This window comes from Misgurnus anguillicaudatus, chromosome 19 (genome assembly GCF_027580225.2).
Source record: "Misgurnus anguillicaudatus chromosome 19, ASM2758022v2, whole genome shotgun sequence".
NCBI classification, from domain to species: Eukaryota; Metazoa; Chordata; class Actinopteri; order Cypriniformes; family Cobitidae; genus Misgurnus; species Misgurnus anguillicaudatus.
The window spans coordinates 52,356,780-52,372,841 of record NC_073355.2 but is presented as its reverse complement, the minus strand read 5'-3'; the positions used below and the strand labels follow the sequence as shown (position 1 = coordinate 52,372,841).

The 16,062-nt window shown below is 39.1% G+C and overlaps 2 protein-coding genes and 1 non-coding gene across 4 annotated transcripts; all 3 read left to right on the top strand.

The window, feature by feature from the left end:
* Window positions 1-924: 924 nt before the first annotated feature.
* pick1 (protein interacting with prkca 1) lies at window positions 925-6,047 on the top strand. Its single transcript, XM_055195093.2, has 13 exons — window positions 925-1,103; window positions 1,333-1,422; window positions 1,926-2,037; window positions 2,169-2,297; window positions 2,586-2,652; window positions 2,735-2,824; window positions 2,902-2,955; window positions 3,046-3,108; window positions 3,197-3,330; window positions 3,626-3,718; window positions 3,803-3,853; window positions 4,678-4,822; window positions 4,897-6,047. The coding sequence occupies exons 2-13, from the start codon at window positions 1,382-1,384 to the stop codon at window positions 5,139-5,141; spliced, it is 1,224 nt and encodes a 407-aa protein (XP_055051068.1). The 5' UTR covers window positions 925-1,103; window positions 1,333-1,381; the 3' UTR covers window positions 5,142-6,047.
* An 808-nt stretch (window positions 6,048-6,855) lies between these two features.
* plbd1a (phospholipase B domain containing 1a) lies at window positions 6,856-15,429 on the top strand. Of its 2 annotated transcripts, none has more exons than XM_073857854.1 (12): window positions 6,856-6,981; window positions 7,100-7,195; window positions 7,942-8,164; window positions 9,590-9,673; window positions 9,772-9,910; window positions 10,091-10,234; window positions 10,315-10,456; window positions 11,280-11,480; window positions 11,564-11,704; window positions 12,078-12,263; window positions 14,480-14,586; window positions 14,656-15,429. In XM_073857854.1, exons 2-12 carry the CDS (start codon window positions 7,135-7,137, stop codon window positions 14,830-14,832), a joined length of 1,605 nt encoding a protein of 534 aa, XP_073713955.1. In that variant the 5' UTR covers window positions 6,856-6,981; window positions 7,100-7,134; the 3' UTR covers window positions 14,833-15,429. The 2 variants fall into 2 exon arrangements, with proteins under 2 accessions (XP_073713955.1, XP_073713954.1); XM_073857853.1 differs by having other exon boundaries at window positions 6,893-6,987.
* On the top strand, window positions 6,912-6,984 carry trnar-ccu (transfer RNA arginine (anticodon CCU)). Its single transcript has one exon. It is a non-coding gene; the product is annotated as a tRNA-Arg (tRNA).
* Window positions 15,430-16,062: the final 633 nt, after the last annotated feature.

The following is a 16,062-nucleotide window of genomic DNA, read 5'->3' as shown; positions in this document are numbered from 1 at the left end:
TAGAAAAAAGTGTACAAGCAATAGGGATAACCGCACCCTAGAGAGGATTGTGAAACAAAACTCATTCAAAAATGTGGGGAAGATTTACAAAGACTGGACTGCAGCTAGAGTCAAGAACCACTACGCACAGATGTATGCAAGATCTGAGTTTCAGCTGTTGCATTCCTTGTGTCAAGTCACTCTTGAACAACAGACAGTATCAGAAGGGTCTTCTGCTGAGTAGTCCAAAGTTAAGTTCTCTGATGAAAGTACATTTTGCATTTCCTTTGGACATCAGGGTCCCAAAGTGTGGAGAAAGAGAGGAGAGGCACACAATCCACGTTGCTTGAGGTGTAAAGTTTCCACAGTCAGTAATGGTTTGGGGTCATCTGCTAGACAAGTTTCACTTTTTGAATGGAATTAGTGAAATAAATCTATTGATATTCTAATTATATGACCAGCACCTGTAGATTTACATCTGTCACATGTCAAGTTTCTTCACTCATTTAAGTGCAAAATTGTGAATAAGGACAAATGATTTAAAACAGTATTGGCAACAACTCCAAAACCAACCATTTAACCTTATTAATATTAACCATTTAATATACACATACACACACACACATATATATATATATATATATATATAAGTGTTATAAGTTTTCAAATTAAATAGATTTTAACTGCAAATGTATTCTTTTATATTTTATACTTACATTTTAACATTATATTCAAAAATATACGTTTTAAAATTAACATAGCTTATATTTAAAATATATTTAGGCAAAAAATACATGTAAATATGTAAAGCTTTAATATACTGAATACAGCCACACAAATAAATATAGAAAAAAATTCTTCACAAACAGCGTCATTAGTCCACTAGAGGGCAGCACGTGAACACGTAACACAGTTCACACGCGAGAACGAGCCGCCATGCGCGCTCTCGAACCGACTTCCGCTATAACGGAAATGACGTCATCATAGAGCGTACTCTCTGACGTTCAGCTAAAACAACTGAATGTTTGTCAGATTAAATCATAAATGTACACTTATATTTAGGAATAGACATTATTTTTACATGCAGTAACCTAATTGATCTTTAATTGTTCATCGAGAGCGCGGTAAGAGAAACAAACGCTTTATTTTCTGATGTTAACATCTGTCGACGAATAACAACATTACATTCAATTACATTTAATTACATTCATGCATTTAACATATGCTTTTATATAAAACCACTTACAATGCATGAATAGCTTTTTATATTTTAACATTAGAGAGCAGTTTTAAATAAACATGTTTAAACTTTATAAGTGTTGTGTTCATTTATGTATTATTGTTGTGTTTCAGAGTTCAGCATCTTAATGAATGAAAAGATTTAACACAGACACGTGCAGTCATGTTTACAGATATGGATTATGAGCTGGAGGAAGACAAACTGTGAGTATTATTACAATGATATGAAGAAAAACACATGACACATGTATGGAGGACTTGTTAAATGACGTAACGTTAAGGAACTCATTTCAGGAGTTTATTTCATTATAATTAATATTCATATTGTTTATTGCAGTTAGGGTTGCCAAAATATGGGATTTTCAGGGCTAAAACTTCTTATGCTAATTAATGGGAATTAAGGGGAATAAACTGGGAATTTGAAAAAAATGGGAGAGTTGTCTATAACAGTAAACTTAAATGTAGTTAAAGAGTCTTGCCGTTTAGTTTAGTTAAAAACAACAATGCAATTTCAGTTGAATTTCTAGCCAATAAATCCGATATCCTAATGTAAGCTAGCACTATTGAACAGCTATGAGTCTAGCTTTAATGTAGCTCAAGCTGTGATGATCTTTCTTCTAAATTCTGCTAGCCAATTCTCTGTTATCATACATACTGTTTCTGAGACTTCATTGTCAACACTATATGTACTGTCTTGTGTCTTACAGTGGGATTCCTACAGTTCCAGGAACAGTGACTCTAAAGAAAGACCAACAGAATCTGATTGGGATCAGCATTGGGGGCGGAGCTCAGTTCTGTCCCTGTCTCTACATCGTACAGGTGACACCTGTCAATCAATGTCAGACACAAGAACATTTACAGCTGCATTTCATCATTTTTGTCATCTATTTGTGAACACTTCTCGCCGAGGGATGGCATCACCTGTTTTCTTACCTGTGTCTGTCTGTCAGGTATTTGATAACACTCCAGCATCTCTGGATGGGACTCTGGCCGCTGGCGATGAGATTACCGGGGTGAACGGTAAACCAGTAAAAGGAAAAACTAAAGTGGAGGTGGCCAAGATGATCCAGACAGTTCAGGTACCAACACACGTCTGATAAATCCTCACAGACACACGTGTGATAATCTTACAGCAGATGTTGAATTAGGTAAAACGTGTTTTTTGTATGTGGAAAAACTTTTTCATACCACTGATTCAGGATCTGCTGTTGATTGTTCAGAAGATTCCTCCAGATCTCTGTTACTGGTTTAAAAATCCATGTGTTTGTGAAAAATGACTACTGTATGCTATAATACTGACAGAAAGTAATAATGAAATATTGTGATAACAGTGATGTGCTTGTGTTTTGTGTGTTTGTTATGTACAGAGTGAAGTTGTGATTCAGTATAATAAACTCCAGGCCGACCCAAAGCAGGGCAAATCTCTGGATATCGGTATGAACTTCTGCTGTGTTATATTTATTTTTGTGTTGAATAACACGAGTAAAATGAATGTGTGCTTGCGTTTCTCTCTCAGTTCTGAAGAAAGTGAAGCATCGTCTGGTGGAGAATCTGAGCTCAGGAACAGCAGATGCTCTCGGTCTCAGTAGAGCCATTCTGTGTAACGGTCAGAACCAACACACACACACATTTATATACACACACATACAGCATTTATATTGATGTGTGTGTTTGTGTGTTTAGATGGTCTGGTGAAGAGACTGGAGGAACTGGAGAAAACGGCAGAACTTTATAAAGGTTATTCATCTCTACTAATCTAAAGATTTGATTCGATGACTGAAGAGATTCTTGAACTAAACTATTGTTTGTGTGTTTGTGTGTGTTTAGGTCTGATGGATCACACTAAGAGGCTGCTCAGAGCTTTCTATGAGCTCTCTCAGACACACAGAGGTGAGATCACACACACATTACATCATCATCATCATCATCTGTCATTGGTTTTATGAGATGTGTCTGATCATATGTGTTGGTCTTTCAGCGTTTGGCGATGTTTTCTCTGTCATCGGTGTTCGTGAGCCACAGGCCGCAGCCAGCGAGGCTTTCGTGAAGTTTGCTGAAGCTCATCGTAACATGGAGAAGTTTGGCATCCAGCTGCTGAAGACCATCAAACCTGTGAGACCACAGACATGAGTTTAACATCAACGTTTGGGTCTCTTAAATATCTCAAATTAGATTAATTTGAAAAATCTCAGAGTTTTATATTTGACATGAATAAGTTTTTCTGATCTGAGAATACATCCATTCAGTGTATTTGAGAAAATGAGTGTTTTAATGATGAACTATGATTTAAAGCTGCGTTAAAACCCATCAAACACATCTGTCAGTGTAGTTTATCTTAACAAATGACTAAAACATTTATTTTATGAGGTAAAAGTTATAAATACCACAATTAATTGTGTCTCTGCAGATGCTGCACGATCTGAACACATATCTGCACAAAGCCATTCCAGACACCAAACTCACCATCCGAAAATATCTGGACGTTAAGTTTGAGTATCTGGTGAGAGTCATAGAGATTTATTCACACATCTTTACTGTACATCTGAGAGGTCATGTAATGATGATGATGATGTTTGTGTTTCAGTCGTACTGTCTGAAGGTGAAGGAGATGGATGATGAAGAATACAGCTGTATCGTAAGTTCTCCTTCGCTCATCATAACAAGAGATAAATTATTTAAATATCATTAACAGGTTAATAGTGAAAAGGTTAATTCTTAACATCTTTGACAAAGTTTTATTTAATACACATAGTTATGATATTGAGAATGGTCAGTGAATGTTTTTATGTGCAGTATGACATCTGAGCATTTTTGTAAGGTTTAGTGGTTTTATATCCTTTAATTAAATGATACGGTTGATGTGATTGATTCAGAAAATTCATTTATACGGCAACACAACATCAGAAAACTGAAAAATCTGATATCAACTTCACAAAGCTCCTGACTCTGGATTAGTCATGATGATTTTGAGATGGTGGCCATGCGGCTGTCATGAGACTTTTGTACAAACATTGAAAGACTTTTACAGAAATCAAAATCTTTTCTAGGACTGCATAACAACTAATCGCAACTAATCTGCTAATTTGCAGACTAAAAGTTTTTGATTACATCATATATGTGTGTACTGTGTATAATAATTATTTATATATGAATACACACACATGCATGTATAATTTTAAGAAAAAATGTGCATCAAGTATTCATATTTATAAATCATATTTTATTTGTAATGTAAAAATGTATATAATACATATATGATGAAAACAAAAACTTTAATTCTGCAAACGATTAGTTGTGATTAATCGTTATGCAGCCCTTTGTAGCTTTATGATTTTATGTAGTTATCATTAAAGTACATTTTTAAACACATTATATTTAAATACAATCAGACACTGTTAATTATGTGAAAATCAAGAAAAAATAGTAAGATTTTATATATGTATGACTTCTCTCTGTCAGGCTCTGGGTGATCCACTGTACCGGGTCAGCACCGGTAACTATGAGTATCGTCTGATTCTGCGCTGTCGTCAGGAAGCTCGCGCTCGCTTCGCTAAAATGCGCAAAGATGTTCTGGAGAAGATCGAACTGCTGGACCAGAAACATGGTGTGTTCAGAAGACATGCAGATGAATTGAGTTCATGTATGAAAGATGTGTTTCTCATCTGTTTCTCTCTTCAGTTCAGGACATCGTCTTCCAGCTGCAGCGCTTCGTCTCGGGAATGTCTCATTACTATGACGACTGTTACGCTGTCCTGAAAGAGGCGGACGTGTTCCCGATCGAGGTGGATCTGTCCAGAACAACGATCAACTACAGTGGACAGAACCTCTCCTATGAAGATGAGGAAGAGGAGGAGAACAGAGGAGCAGAGCAAGATCTACAGCAAACAGAGAACGGAGCAGAGAAACTCGTTGATGATGAATGAGTGAATGAAAGTACATGAGGAAATGAATGAACAAGTGAGTGATTGAACTACTTGAGTTTGGTGAGTTTGGTGAGTGAGTGAGTGAGTGAGTGAGTGAGTGAGTGAGTGAGTGAGTGAGTGAGTGAGTGAGTGAGTGAGTGAGTGAGTGATTGAACTACTTCAGTGAGGTGAGTGAATCAGTGAGTGATTGAACCACATCAGTTAGGTGAGTGATTGAATCAGTAAGTGATTGAACCACTTCGGTGAGTGAGTGAATCAGTGAGTGATTGAACCACTTCAGTGAGGTGAGTGATTGAATCAGTAAGTGAATGAGTAAAATGTGTGCTCTGGGGTTTAAAGGTTTGTGCACACAGAACATTTTAAATAATTATATCATTTTATTGCTGTTCAAACATTTCAAATCAAAGGGACCTTAAATCTAATGGATTTTGTGAAGCTCGTGGATCTGATAAGGTCTGGTGGAGTTCATGTATTCAAATGTGTTTGCACAACAAAGTTTTTGCCTTATTTATTTATATTTTACTATCACTTAAACACTGGATGAATATATTTTGAAGTTACTGCTACAGATCTAAATGTCATGGTGTTTCTGTCTGTCTAGTTTTGTTTGATTTTCTTGTGAATTTAATCATTTGTGGTATTTTCTAGATGAGGTTTGGGGTGGTGGGTAATGTATACACCTGTGATATGACTACTAAACATGATGAAGGTGAAAAGCAGCATTATTTAAACAAGAAACCTCGACAAATATGAATCATGTTAATGCGAATGAATATATAAATCTAACTTTATTGACATTGAGAAATGAGTCTTCTTAAATGTATATTTCAGATTATTTTATTTGTAGTGATTGTTAATCTGATCCCGGTAATTCACAGATAATAAAAGTGCATTTATGTAAACGTATGATTTTCATGCTCTCAGTTTGAACTTCATAAACAAACATCTTAGCACTTCTTCAGATAAACTTATGAACATCTAAGTGTACTCAACAGTGCTATTAATTTGAGACACAATTTATATCTCTATTTATGCTTTAGAAATTGAGCTGGTTTAACTGGTGTAGCAGCTGGTCTAGCTGTGTTTTGGTCACTTTTTAACCTGGTCTAGCTGGAAGACCAGCTGGCCTACCAGCTTTGCCATGCTTGGAGGAACACCTTAAACCGGCTACTGTCACTTTAAACCAGCTTATGCTGGTCTTAACTAGATTTTTTTAGTAGGGAGATGCAGGATTTGAATATTGGCATGAATATTTGTCAGTTTTGAGTCAAACAGAGCCGTGGGCATCTGATGATATTTCAGATCGGTTCTGCTTTAAATCATCTGAACTAAACCTTATGTGTGTCTGAATCAAAGGATAACAACAATGGTACTACTGAGGTTTGACATTAAACGGCTTTATATAAATCCTACAGGCAACTTTAAATGTCATTTCTGTTTTCTGTGACTTCCTAAATGAAGTGTGAAATCAAACTGATGAATTGCACAGAGTTGTTTGTGTGGTTTATCTTTCACAATAACCGTAAACGGATTAAAACACTTCAGTCAGTCACACCATCGTGAGCTCATGCTAACCGGTTAAGATCATTTTTAACTTGTGAATAAAAATATAACCACTATTTCAAATTCTTTAAAGTATTCATTTCACCAAGTAAAACTAGCTCTTCTAAAAAGCTGGTCAGATTTGCCTTCGCATAAATGACACGTCACAGCGCTAAAAGCTGATTGGACGCGTTTATAAGCGCCTCCGCCCCCCTATAAGCATCATGTGCCCCAGTGGCCTAATGGATAAGGCACTGGCCTCCTAAGCCAGGGATTGTGGGTTCGAGTCCCATCTGGGGTGAAGGTTCTTTTGTGTTTTTCAGTCTTTCACACGGATTTTGATTCATTAATGTTGTTCTGTTGTCGTCTCTTTACATGTCGTCTCTACACTGACTGACTGGCGCGTTTATTTTCAGTTTATCTGCTGCAGCTGAACCGCGTCGACGCAAACATGACACGCCTGTGTGTTTTAATCTTTGTTTGCTGTGTTGTTGTTGCCGCGAGAGGAGACAGTAAGTAAACTCTGACTTTATATTACTTTGACTTTCATAAAGCTCGTGTTTCATATAAACACGGGTCAGATGATAGCTTCGGACTGTGTATCTGTTTCTGTCGCTTATAAACACTGAAGAGTTAAGTTACTTCTATTTCAAAAGAATTTACTGACTCCTCATTAATATCGATTATTAATAAAGAAACTCACGTGATCCCAGACACAACTGAACTGAAACTAAAGGTGTGTTTATGGCGCGCTGCGCAGATCCTTCGTTTTATTACATCAAAGTACCGCGAGAGTGAATCGAAAGCAGCGCTTTTTCTAGTCTCTCGCGATATTTAAATGTCGTACATGAAGTGTGGAGTGTAACTTATCTGTATTTTAGAGATGAAGTAGTAAAATAGTTTAAATTATCCATTATCCTATTATTCATTCATATCTCGATCGTATTATAGTGACAGACCTTGATTCGCTGTAAACATTTGTTGTCACTTTAGTGAGTGGATGTTTGCATAAAATAATAATAATTTTACATATTTAGATTTAATTTTGGCTTTACTGTTTCATATCCCCAGCTAAGTTCCTCTTGTGGTAAAACTGCAGAAGTGAATTTAAGGAAGTATCTAAACCTGGATTAATGAAGAGTCACATGATCTCAAAATATCACTTTTATTTTTCATCAGGGGTTCTCCCTGTCAGAACAATTCATGATATAGATCAATACATTATTACTCAGTATCTGTGTGTGTGTTTGCTCAACAGAACTGTTGAAAGCCTCTGCATACTGGGACTCGACCCATAAGACCGTTTTGCTGAAGGAGGGTGTTCTGGACCCTCAGAGCGATGCTTACGGTTACTATAACGACACTCTCTCCTCCACGGGCTGGGGTGTTCTGGAGGTCCGAGCCGGATACGGACAGACACCAGAACCTGATGAGGTCACGCTTTATATGGCTGGCTATCTGGAGGGCTTCCTGACAGCACCGTAAGTGTCTGCCTTCTGATGCCTCACATCCATTAGTTTGTCATAATCTGCTCTGTTAAAGCACACACTGTTTCTGCTCATCTCATGTTAATCGTGAGTACCTATAGAGTCGTATTACATCCTTATATCTGAAGAGTCTTTAGATTGATCAGATTTATAAAAGACAGATCAGCTCTAGTGAATTTTTCCGGAAAAGCACAACCCCCTAGAGGCATCCAGCGGGAGAAGCGAATCACGACACACAAAACATTATCCCACTATCTCTGTATAACTTATGATTCACTACACGTTCATGTCATTTACATTATATACACTTATATCCAGCGTTAAACAAACACATGCACAACTCAGCTGCTAAACAAACTATATTCTGTTTTTATAATGCTGGCTTACTTGGAAAGCTGAACAAGGCTTTCTTCTCCTTGCCTTCCCCTTGCATGCCATCGTTGAGTCTTGATATAAAACAAAGCTGTCGCATGAAGCGATGCCTGTAACTTCTGCTCAAAGGAACAATGATTGTTCTCACTCTCACTCTAATTGACACGTGTGCGTGCTTTTCCAGGGGACGTGCCCATAAAAGGAATATGGGGTCACTGATACGTAATGGGTATCAAGGAGGTGTGACTTTGCTCAGAAATACTCCTTCACACACTCTACTGCTCTTTGACACTTTGCCTATGCTTAGCATGAGGATTACAAGTCTAATGGGGCATTCACATCAACCACGGTAGAGGCGGGAAAAGCGCACTATTCGCGCGTAGTTGGACGCTTGAACATTTGAGTTTACTCGCGCCTGAAATTCTAGTCATTCGAAACATTCACGTCATGGAAAGGGCTTCTGCAACTCCGCAGTGACTCCGCCACTCCACTCGTTTCCTGTAATCACGTCACTACTACAGCAAGGTCCCGATTTTTCAACTTCCCACGGCAACGCTCCATTCACGTGGAACGTGCCATTCGAGCCATGCCTGCTGCGCCGCAGGATGCCTAATTGCGTCTTTGCATTGACTTAACATGTAAATCACTCGCACTTGCCGCTCTAGCGTGTCTGGTGTGAACCCTGCATTAAACTGTGTTGAAAAGTGAAGCTGCCCTCTCCATGACTGGCTTGCTATATAAGCCAAGTTAAATGAAACTTTCATGGGGCATGGGTGAATTGGGTGTGCGAGCCTTTGACGTAAGTTTGATACCGCAGCTCCACCTCCGGGCTCCACGGACGATTCCTTCTGCACATGCTCTGGCTTCAAACTGATGTTTTTGCGTAAAACGTCAGCACCCATCGTCCGACATTTACGTTCATTTTAATAAAGTGGAAGGTGGCAGTGTTTCTTTTTTTAACAGTCTATGGTCAGAATGCACGAAATAGCATTACCCCCCCCCCCCCCTTAAAAAGTTCTAAGTGTGTGTGTGTTGTTGTTGTTTTAGGGAGATTTATGATCATTACACCAACATGTACCCACAGCTGATCAACAAGCCTAAAACACTGGTGGCTGTCAAACGCTTCATGGCGTGAGTATTTTTCATCTTGTACCAGTGGGAATGAATCTTCTGACATACAGCACACAGCACCTTTGATCTGCATGTTTTTATATTTGTTTGTCCATCAGGAAACAGGATTATTGGTCTCGTCGGGAGGTGAAGAAGAATAGCACGGATCCATTCTGGGTTCATGTGGGTTTGATTGTGTCACAGCTGGACGGACTGCAGGCTGGTGTGGCTGACTGGGCCAAACAGCAGGGCAAGAAAGTGAGATGATCTCAACCTGAAGAAGTTTAGATAACTAGTAATCAATGATCATTTATTAGGGTCGATTAATCTGATGATTAGATTTACATGATGCAAACGATGAATCGCTGATAAAGATAGTAAAGATCACTTCATCTTTGAAAACAGACTGAGATGTTTAATGTCGTCTTCTCCGTTCAGCCTCTCTCACAGTTTGCTATTCAGTTTCTGAATGCTGTTGGTGATCTACTGGATCTGATCCCAGCGCTGGTGCCCGGTGATAAATCAACACTAAACCAGTATAAATCACCACCCATGGGTCACTGCTCTGCGCTCATAAAGATGAAATTATGAAACGCTCTATACAGACTTCATCTGAGTTTCATTTCATTTGCTTTATTTCTCTGTTTGTGTCGTTTCAGATGTTGCCCGGTTATGAGAATCTGTTGTTCGCTCACTCCAGCTGGTACACGTATGCGGCCACCATGCGCATCTACAAACACTGGGACTTTAAACTGAATGAACCGCACACTGCTACTGGAAAACTCTCATTCAGCAGCTATCCTGGTATAACCACAGCATTACACAAATATCTTTTAGTTTGATTGAAGACTGTCTGATATTACCTACTTCTATGCTAGATACATATAGTAGGCCAGGAGCAGTATGCAAGGTGAGTAATATGTCCGAATTAGGGCTGCTGCATTATGGGTAATCATGATTTTTTAACACGATTTCTCAGTGACTTGCATTAAGTATGTGCGTGCGTGCATGTGTTTTATATTTATTTTTTACTTTTTATAACTTTTATAACTGGAGCTTGAACATATGGAGTTAACTCACGTCAAATTCAGACGAGAATACGCTCAATTTGCCGACTTTAGCTAGGCGACAAATGCCTTGTTGATGCTAGAGGTCAGAGAAGAATGGGCCGACTGATTCAAGCTGATAGAAGAGCAACTTTGACTGAAATAACCACTCGTTACAGCCGAGGTATGCAGCAAAGCATTTGTGAAGTCACAACACACACAACCTTGAGGCGGATGGGCTACAACAGCAGAAGACCCCACCGGGTACCACTCATCTCCACTACAAATAGGAAAAAGAGGCTACAATTTGTACAAGCTCACCAAAATTGGACAATTAAAGACGGCGATACGGCGATGATGATTTTGTCCTTTTGTTGTTGTTTATCCAGGTTAACGGCTTACTTGTTGTTATGCTGACATGTGTCACTTGATGTATATTGGTATGATGTCCACATTTCATCCACTCTACCTATATACGGACAATGAGTAGAAACTTCATCTAATTCAGTACATACTGTCAGAGTATGTGATTTCAGACAGTAGTATGCAGTGTGCAGTACACACGTGTCCTCTGTGTTTAGGGTTTCTGGTGTCTCTGGATGATTTCTATCTGTTGGGCAGCGGTCTGATGATGACTCAAACCACCAATAACGTCTTCAACACCTCACTATACTCTTACATCACTCCTGCCAGTCTGTTCTCATGGCAGCGGGTTCGACTGGCACATGCGCTGGCACACACTGGCGAAGAATGGGCAAAAACCTTCTCAAAATACAACTCTGGTGAGTAACATTCACGTGAATGTCGAGAGAGTTTTTTCTGCACCAAACGCAGTATCTGGAGTTATTGTGAATGTGTTTGTCAGGCACGTATAATAATCAGTATATGATTGTGGACACGAGTCGAGTGAATCTGGGCAGCAGACTACAGGACGGAGCTCTGACGGTGGTCGAACAGATTCCTGGATTGGTGGAGTTTTCGGATCAAACAGAAACCCTGCGGAGAGGTCAGACACACACGCATCACAATATTCATACATTCAGTTTCTTTATGCTAAATATGTAGTTTTCTTCTCTTAAGGCATCTTATTTGAAGTTGCCATTTTAGTGTAAAGTACTATGCTGCCCTACAAAGGCAAAGTGCAGTAACTACGCAAACACTAAAACCGAGAAAAAGTTTTTACACCAGCCAGTCAAACATGTTACTGCAATTTTGGCACACACGTTTCTCTGAAATGAGACAAAATTGAATCAGGGACTTTGTCACAAGACACAACTCACACAGCCCATTTCAACCCTTAACTCAATTTTGACCAAATGCAGAGAGTTACTGCGCTTTGGCTTTGTAGGGCAGTATAGTAAACTTTGTGTCATTTTTAGGTTACTGGCCATCATACAACGTGCCGTTTCACCGTAAGATTTACCTGATGAGCGGGTACGAGCCGATGTGGAAGCAATATGGTGATGACTTCTCCTATGACCTTTGCCCCCGTGCCAAGATCTTCCGTCGGGATCAGTCTTCAGTGAGCGACCTGACCTCTCTCAAACGCATCATGAGATACAACGGTAACCATAGCAACCACATCATATCCCATTTACTAGCATTGTTATGAAGTCAGTTCTCCCGTTCTTGTGACCAAAGATGGCTTACGATATATTTTTGCACGAAATAAGTGTGAGTGATTTAAATGTCAATGCAAAGACGCAATAGACATCCTGAGGCGGTAATCGTGGGAATAAGGCGGCGCGAATTATGTGAATTGAGCGCTTTGGCCGTTTGATTCGCACATTTTCCAAAATACCAACTTTGACGGATATTCATATCACGTTAACCAACCAGGAGCTTGCTTTAGTGGTGATGTGATTATGACATGGCAGAAATACTTAAATCATCGTTCCTGTATGTGGACACACGGAGTTGTACAACACATCTTCGTAGTTTTATAGAAACAGGAATAAAAAAGATCTTGCTTGGAAAAGTGAGTGAGGAGGTCATGTGTCAGTGTGTTGGCTGCTACGACCTGCGTACTGATATTTGGCTGTTTCTCAATATGCATTCTTCAGCAATCTTGCGTCTTTGTGTTCTCGCTCTACGTCATAACTGCTGAAGTTCAATAGGCTTTATGCCCAGCTGCACTACTTCCTGAACTTCAGCCAGCTCCTGGTTTCCTGTCTGCCATTATTGGACAAACTGATTAATCCAGGTTCAGGAAAAAGTGCAGCTGGGCATAAAACCTATTCCCATTCTCAAAAACTTAAAGGTATAGCGGAAGATTTTCCCGAATTACTTAAAAGAACCGCCCCTCCGTATTTTTTAAAAAATGCACACGAAACTCTCTACCTCCTCCCGAGAGGGAACGCCTGTTAAACGCGTGCACGAGACAGAGAGAGAGAGAGAGAGCATGCAGGAGCCTAGTTCTTCTATTCGCTCTGTTTACAAGTTGCTGTCGGCATGTTTACCGTGTCTGTGCGGTTTGTGACTCGTGCCAGGGCTAGCATCGCTAATCATAACTTACATCAACTTTTACTAGCAGTGATTTTAAATGGATTTCTCCAAATAGCATGACAAAATGTACCTTTCCTGTAGAAACTTCGCGTGGGAAGCCCAACCTGTCCTTTTAGCTCACACCAGCAGCCAGCGTGTGAAATAGTCTCCCATAAACAGTCTGTTCTTGTTTCTTTTTTTATAGTCCTTTCTCTTCTTGTCATACAATTCGTAGACACTTTTTCTCTTGCGACCCTCAGACATTTTGAAAAAAAAAAAACACAGCGAGAACGCGAGCTTCAATGAATGGTTGAAACCGTAGCACAACACACATACACGTGAAAGTGCGCATGTGCAGAAAGCGAACCGAGAGGCGAGCACGTACGACGGTTATACGTCAACATATAATCAGAATGATTGACATCTGGGATGACCAATAACAGAGGTGATCCACCCGGAAAACGAAAATCTTCCGCTATACCTTTAAGTACAGAGGACGCATGAAAATACCTGGATGTGTTTTTGATATCAAGGATGCATCGAGTGCAAACTTGCGGGCTGAAATCACTTTGACGTCCCAGAAGTCATTGTGGCAAAACAATGGTGGAGGAAGGAGTGCTACGCACCATAGATATGTATAAAGGCTAGATGTCTCGCCTGCGCTGCTGGCCAATTGAGTGGAATGTCCGCATTTGGCGGCCATCTTGCCACGGAGAGCTCTCTCACTCGTAGCATTGAGTTTTAATGGTGCAGGTACTTTTAATTGACCAGAACTTGTTCAATTTTCTACAGATTTTTAAACAGTTTGGTTTGTTATAAACGTCAAAGATGTACCTATGACACTGCATACTTATACAAGAAAAAATCATGAAACATGTTAAAGCATCCAGAATTATAGCCACATTAATAGCATTTGTAAGAAACCAAACCATGTGAAAATGTCATTTGTCATTTAAAAGTACCTGCACCATTGGAGCTCGATGCTGCGAGTGGGCGAGCTGCCTGTGGTAAGATGGCCGCCAGGTGATGACGTTAGAGACTCCACCGTAACACATCTAGCATTTATACATATCTATGCTACGCACAACCTTCTGCCGCAAGCACACGAGAGTGAGATGCTGGTCAAGTAAATGTTTGTTTGTAAAAATATTAAGTATTAAATACATAAAAAATCTTAATTGAGTTTCTTTTTAACTTTAGTTTAAAATGATATTTTTAGTTCTATAAAGTAAATACTTGATAAAGCAATGAGAAATTGAAGAAATTAAAAGTTATTAATTGTTAAATCTGTGATTAGATTATAAGAATGATCCGTACTCGGAGGGTGACCCCTGTAAATCCATCTGTTGCCGTAATGACCTGCGCCAACAACACGCCAGTCCTGGAGGATGTTATGATACCAAGGTAACAGTCATAACACCATATGGTTAAACCTCACTGATGGTTGACTAACTATTTGTAATCTCCGTGTAGGTAACAGATATTCAGATGGCTCAGGGGTTTGTGTCCGAGGCCGTGAACGGACCGACCACAGACGGTGGACTTCCGGTCTTCTCCTGGGAGAAGTTTAACAGTACATTACATCAGGGTCTTCCTCAACATTATAACTTCAGTTTTATTATGATGCAGCCGATTCTCTTCAGACCCTGACGCTGAATCATCAAGTAAACACATCTGCACGCTGAACTATGATTCATATGTAAATGAATCTCTTGAATCTGTCTCGCTTCAATCATTTTGATATTTTAAGCCATAAATCTGCACTCGGCTTTCTTTATGTCTGAGTCACACTGTTTTGATGGGTTTTATGTTTTTCAGGGTTAAAGCTTCAGTTTACACAGTGATGATACTTTTATTCAATGATTTACTTTATATGATACCCTGATAAACTTTTGATTCTCCAGATCAAGTTTTGCACTATTATAAATCATTGTCTGAAATTCTCATTACACAAAGTGTTGTCTGGAGGATTGTCTGGGATATTTATATGAATAATCACAGGTCACACTGAATGAATGAATGAATATGACACAGTTGTTTTAAATCTGCTGATATTGATATGAATGTAAAATGATTTTTAATAGCTTTATTCTGTGCTTTATGTTAAATGTTTGTATTGAGATGAATCAATCATTCATATTCACACATGATGACTTTCTCAAAGCTCTCAACATGTCTCTTCATGATAATGTGGATGTATTGATGAATCTGAGAATCACTAAATAAACCCAACAGTATTTCACAATATCATGCTGTTTCTGCTGGACACACACAGATTGAATCACTGATTCTGAATTGATGCTTGCACGAGTCACAGTTTTTGACTTCATTTGTGAATTAAAGAATTAACAGAATATCCAAAGTCTGAGAAAACCACCTGATGAGCGATCACTCAATTACAGATGTGTTCAATGAACAATGAAGGCCTATTTGAATTGAAAAGCACTGAGAGTTTATCTTGATCAATCTGATTATGACAGGATGATAAATAACATCTATTGAAACTACAGAGTCTCTCTCCATTCAGTCAATCTGTAGTTTGTTTGTTTTTTTGGTTACTTTTCATCATCTGGGGCCTCATTTATAAAGCGTGTGTACACACAAAACAGGGCTGGAAACGTGCATATGCCAGTTCACACACAAAGGTTGTGATCTATAAAAAAACAAATTTAATGTGAGAATAGGCTTGCAGGGTGGGATCTGAAGATGATTCATGTACGCACACTTGCGGGTGATCCGTGATTTGCAAAGGGAACATTTATTTGTTTTATATTTTTTGGCATATGCAATTTTTGGCTTTTGTGCGCACGTAGACTTTTAGTAAGGATCCTACGCACAGTTTTATAAATGAGACCCCTGGACTCTATGTCAGTGTTTCCC

Excerpts from the sequence above, each read along its gene's own strand:
- pick1 (XM_055195093.2), top strand. The coding sequence starts at position 1,382 with ATGTTTACAGATATGGATTATGAGCTGGAGGAAGACAAACT. Across the intron at positions 3,109-3,196 it reads GCTCTCTCAGACACACAGAG|CGTTTGGCGATGTTTTCTCT; the intron begins GTGAGATCACAC and ends TTGGTCTTTCAG. Across the intron at positions 3,331-3,625 it reads TGCTGAAGACCATCAAACCT|ATGCTGCACGATCTGAACAC; the intron begins GTGAGACCACAG and ends GTGTCTCTGCAG.
- plbd1a (XM_073857854.1), top strand. The coding sequence starts at position 7,135 with ATGACACGCCTGTGTGTTTTAATCTTTGTTTGCTGTGTTGTTGTTGCC. Across the intron at positions 8,165-9,589 it reads GAGGGCTTCCTGACAGCACC|GGAGATTTATGATCATTACA; the intron begins GTAAGTGTCTGC and ends TTGTTGTTTTAG. Across the intron at positions 12,264-14,479 it reads ACGCATCATGAGATACAACG|ATTATAAGAATGATCCGTAC; the intron begins GTAACCATAGCA and ends ATCTGTGATTAG.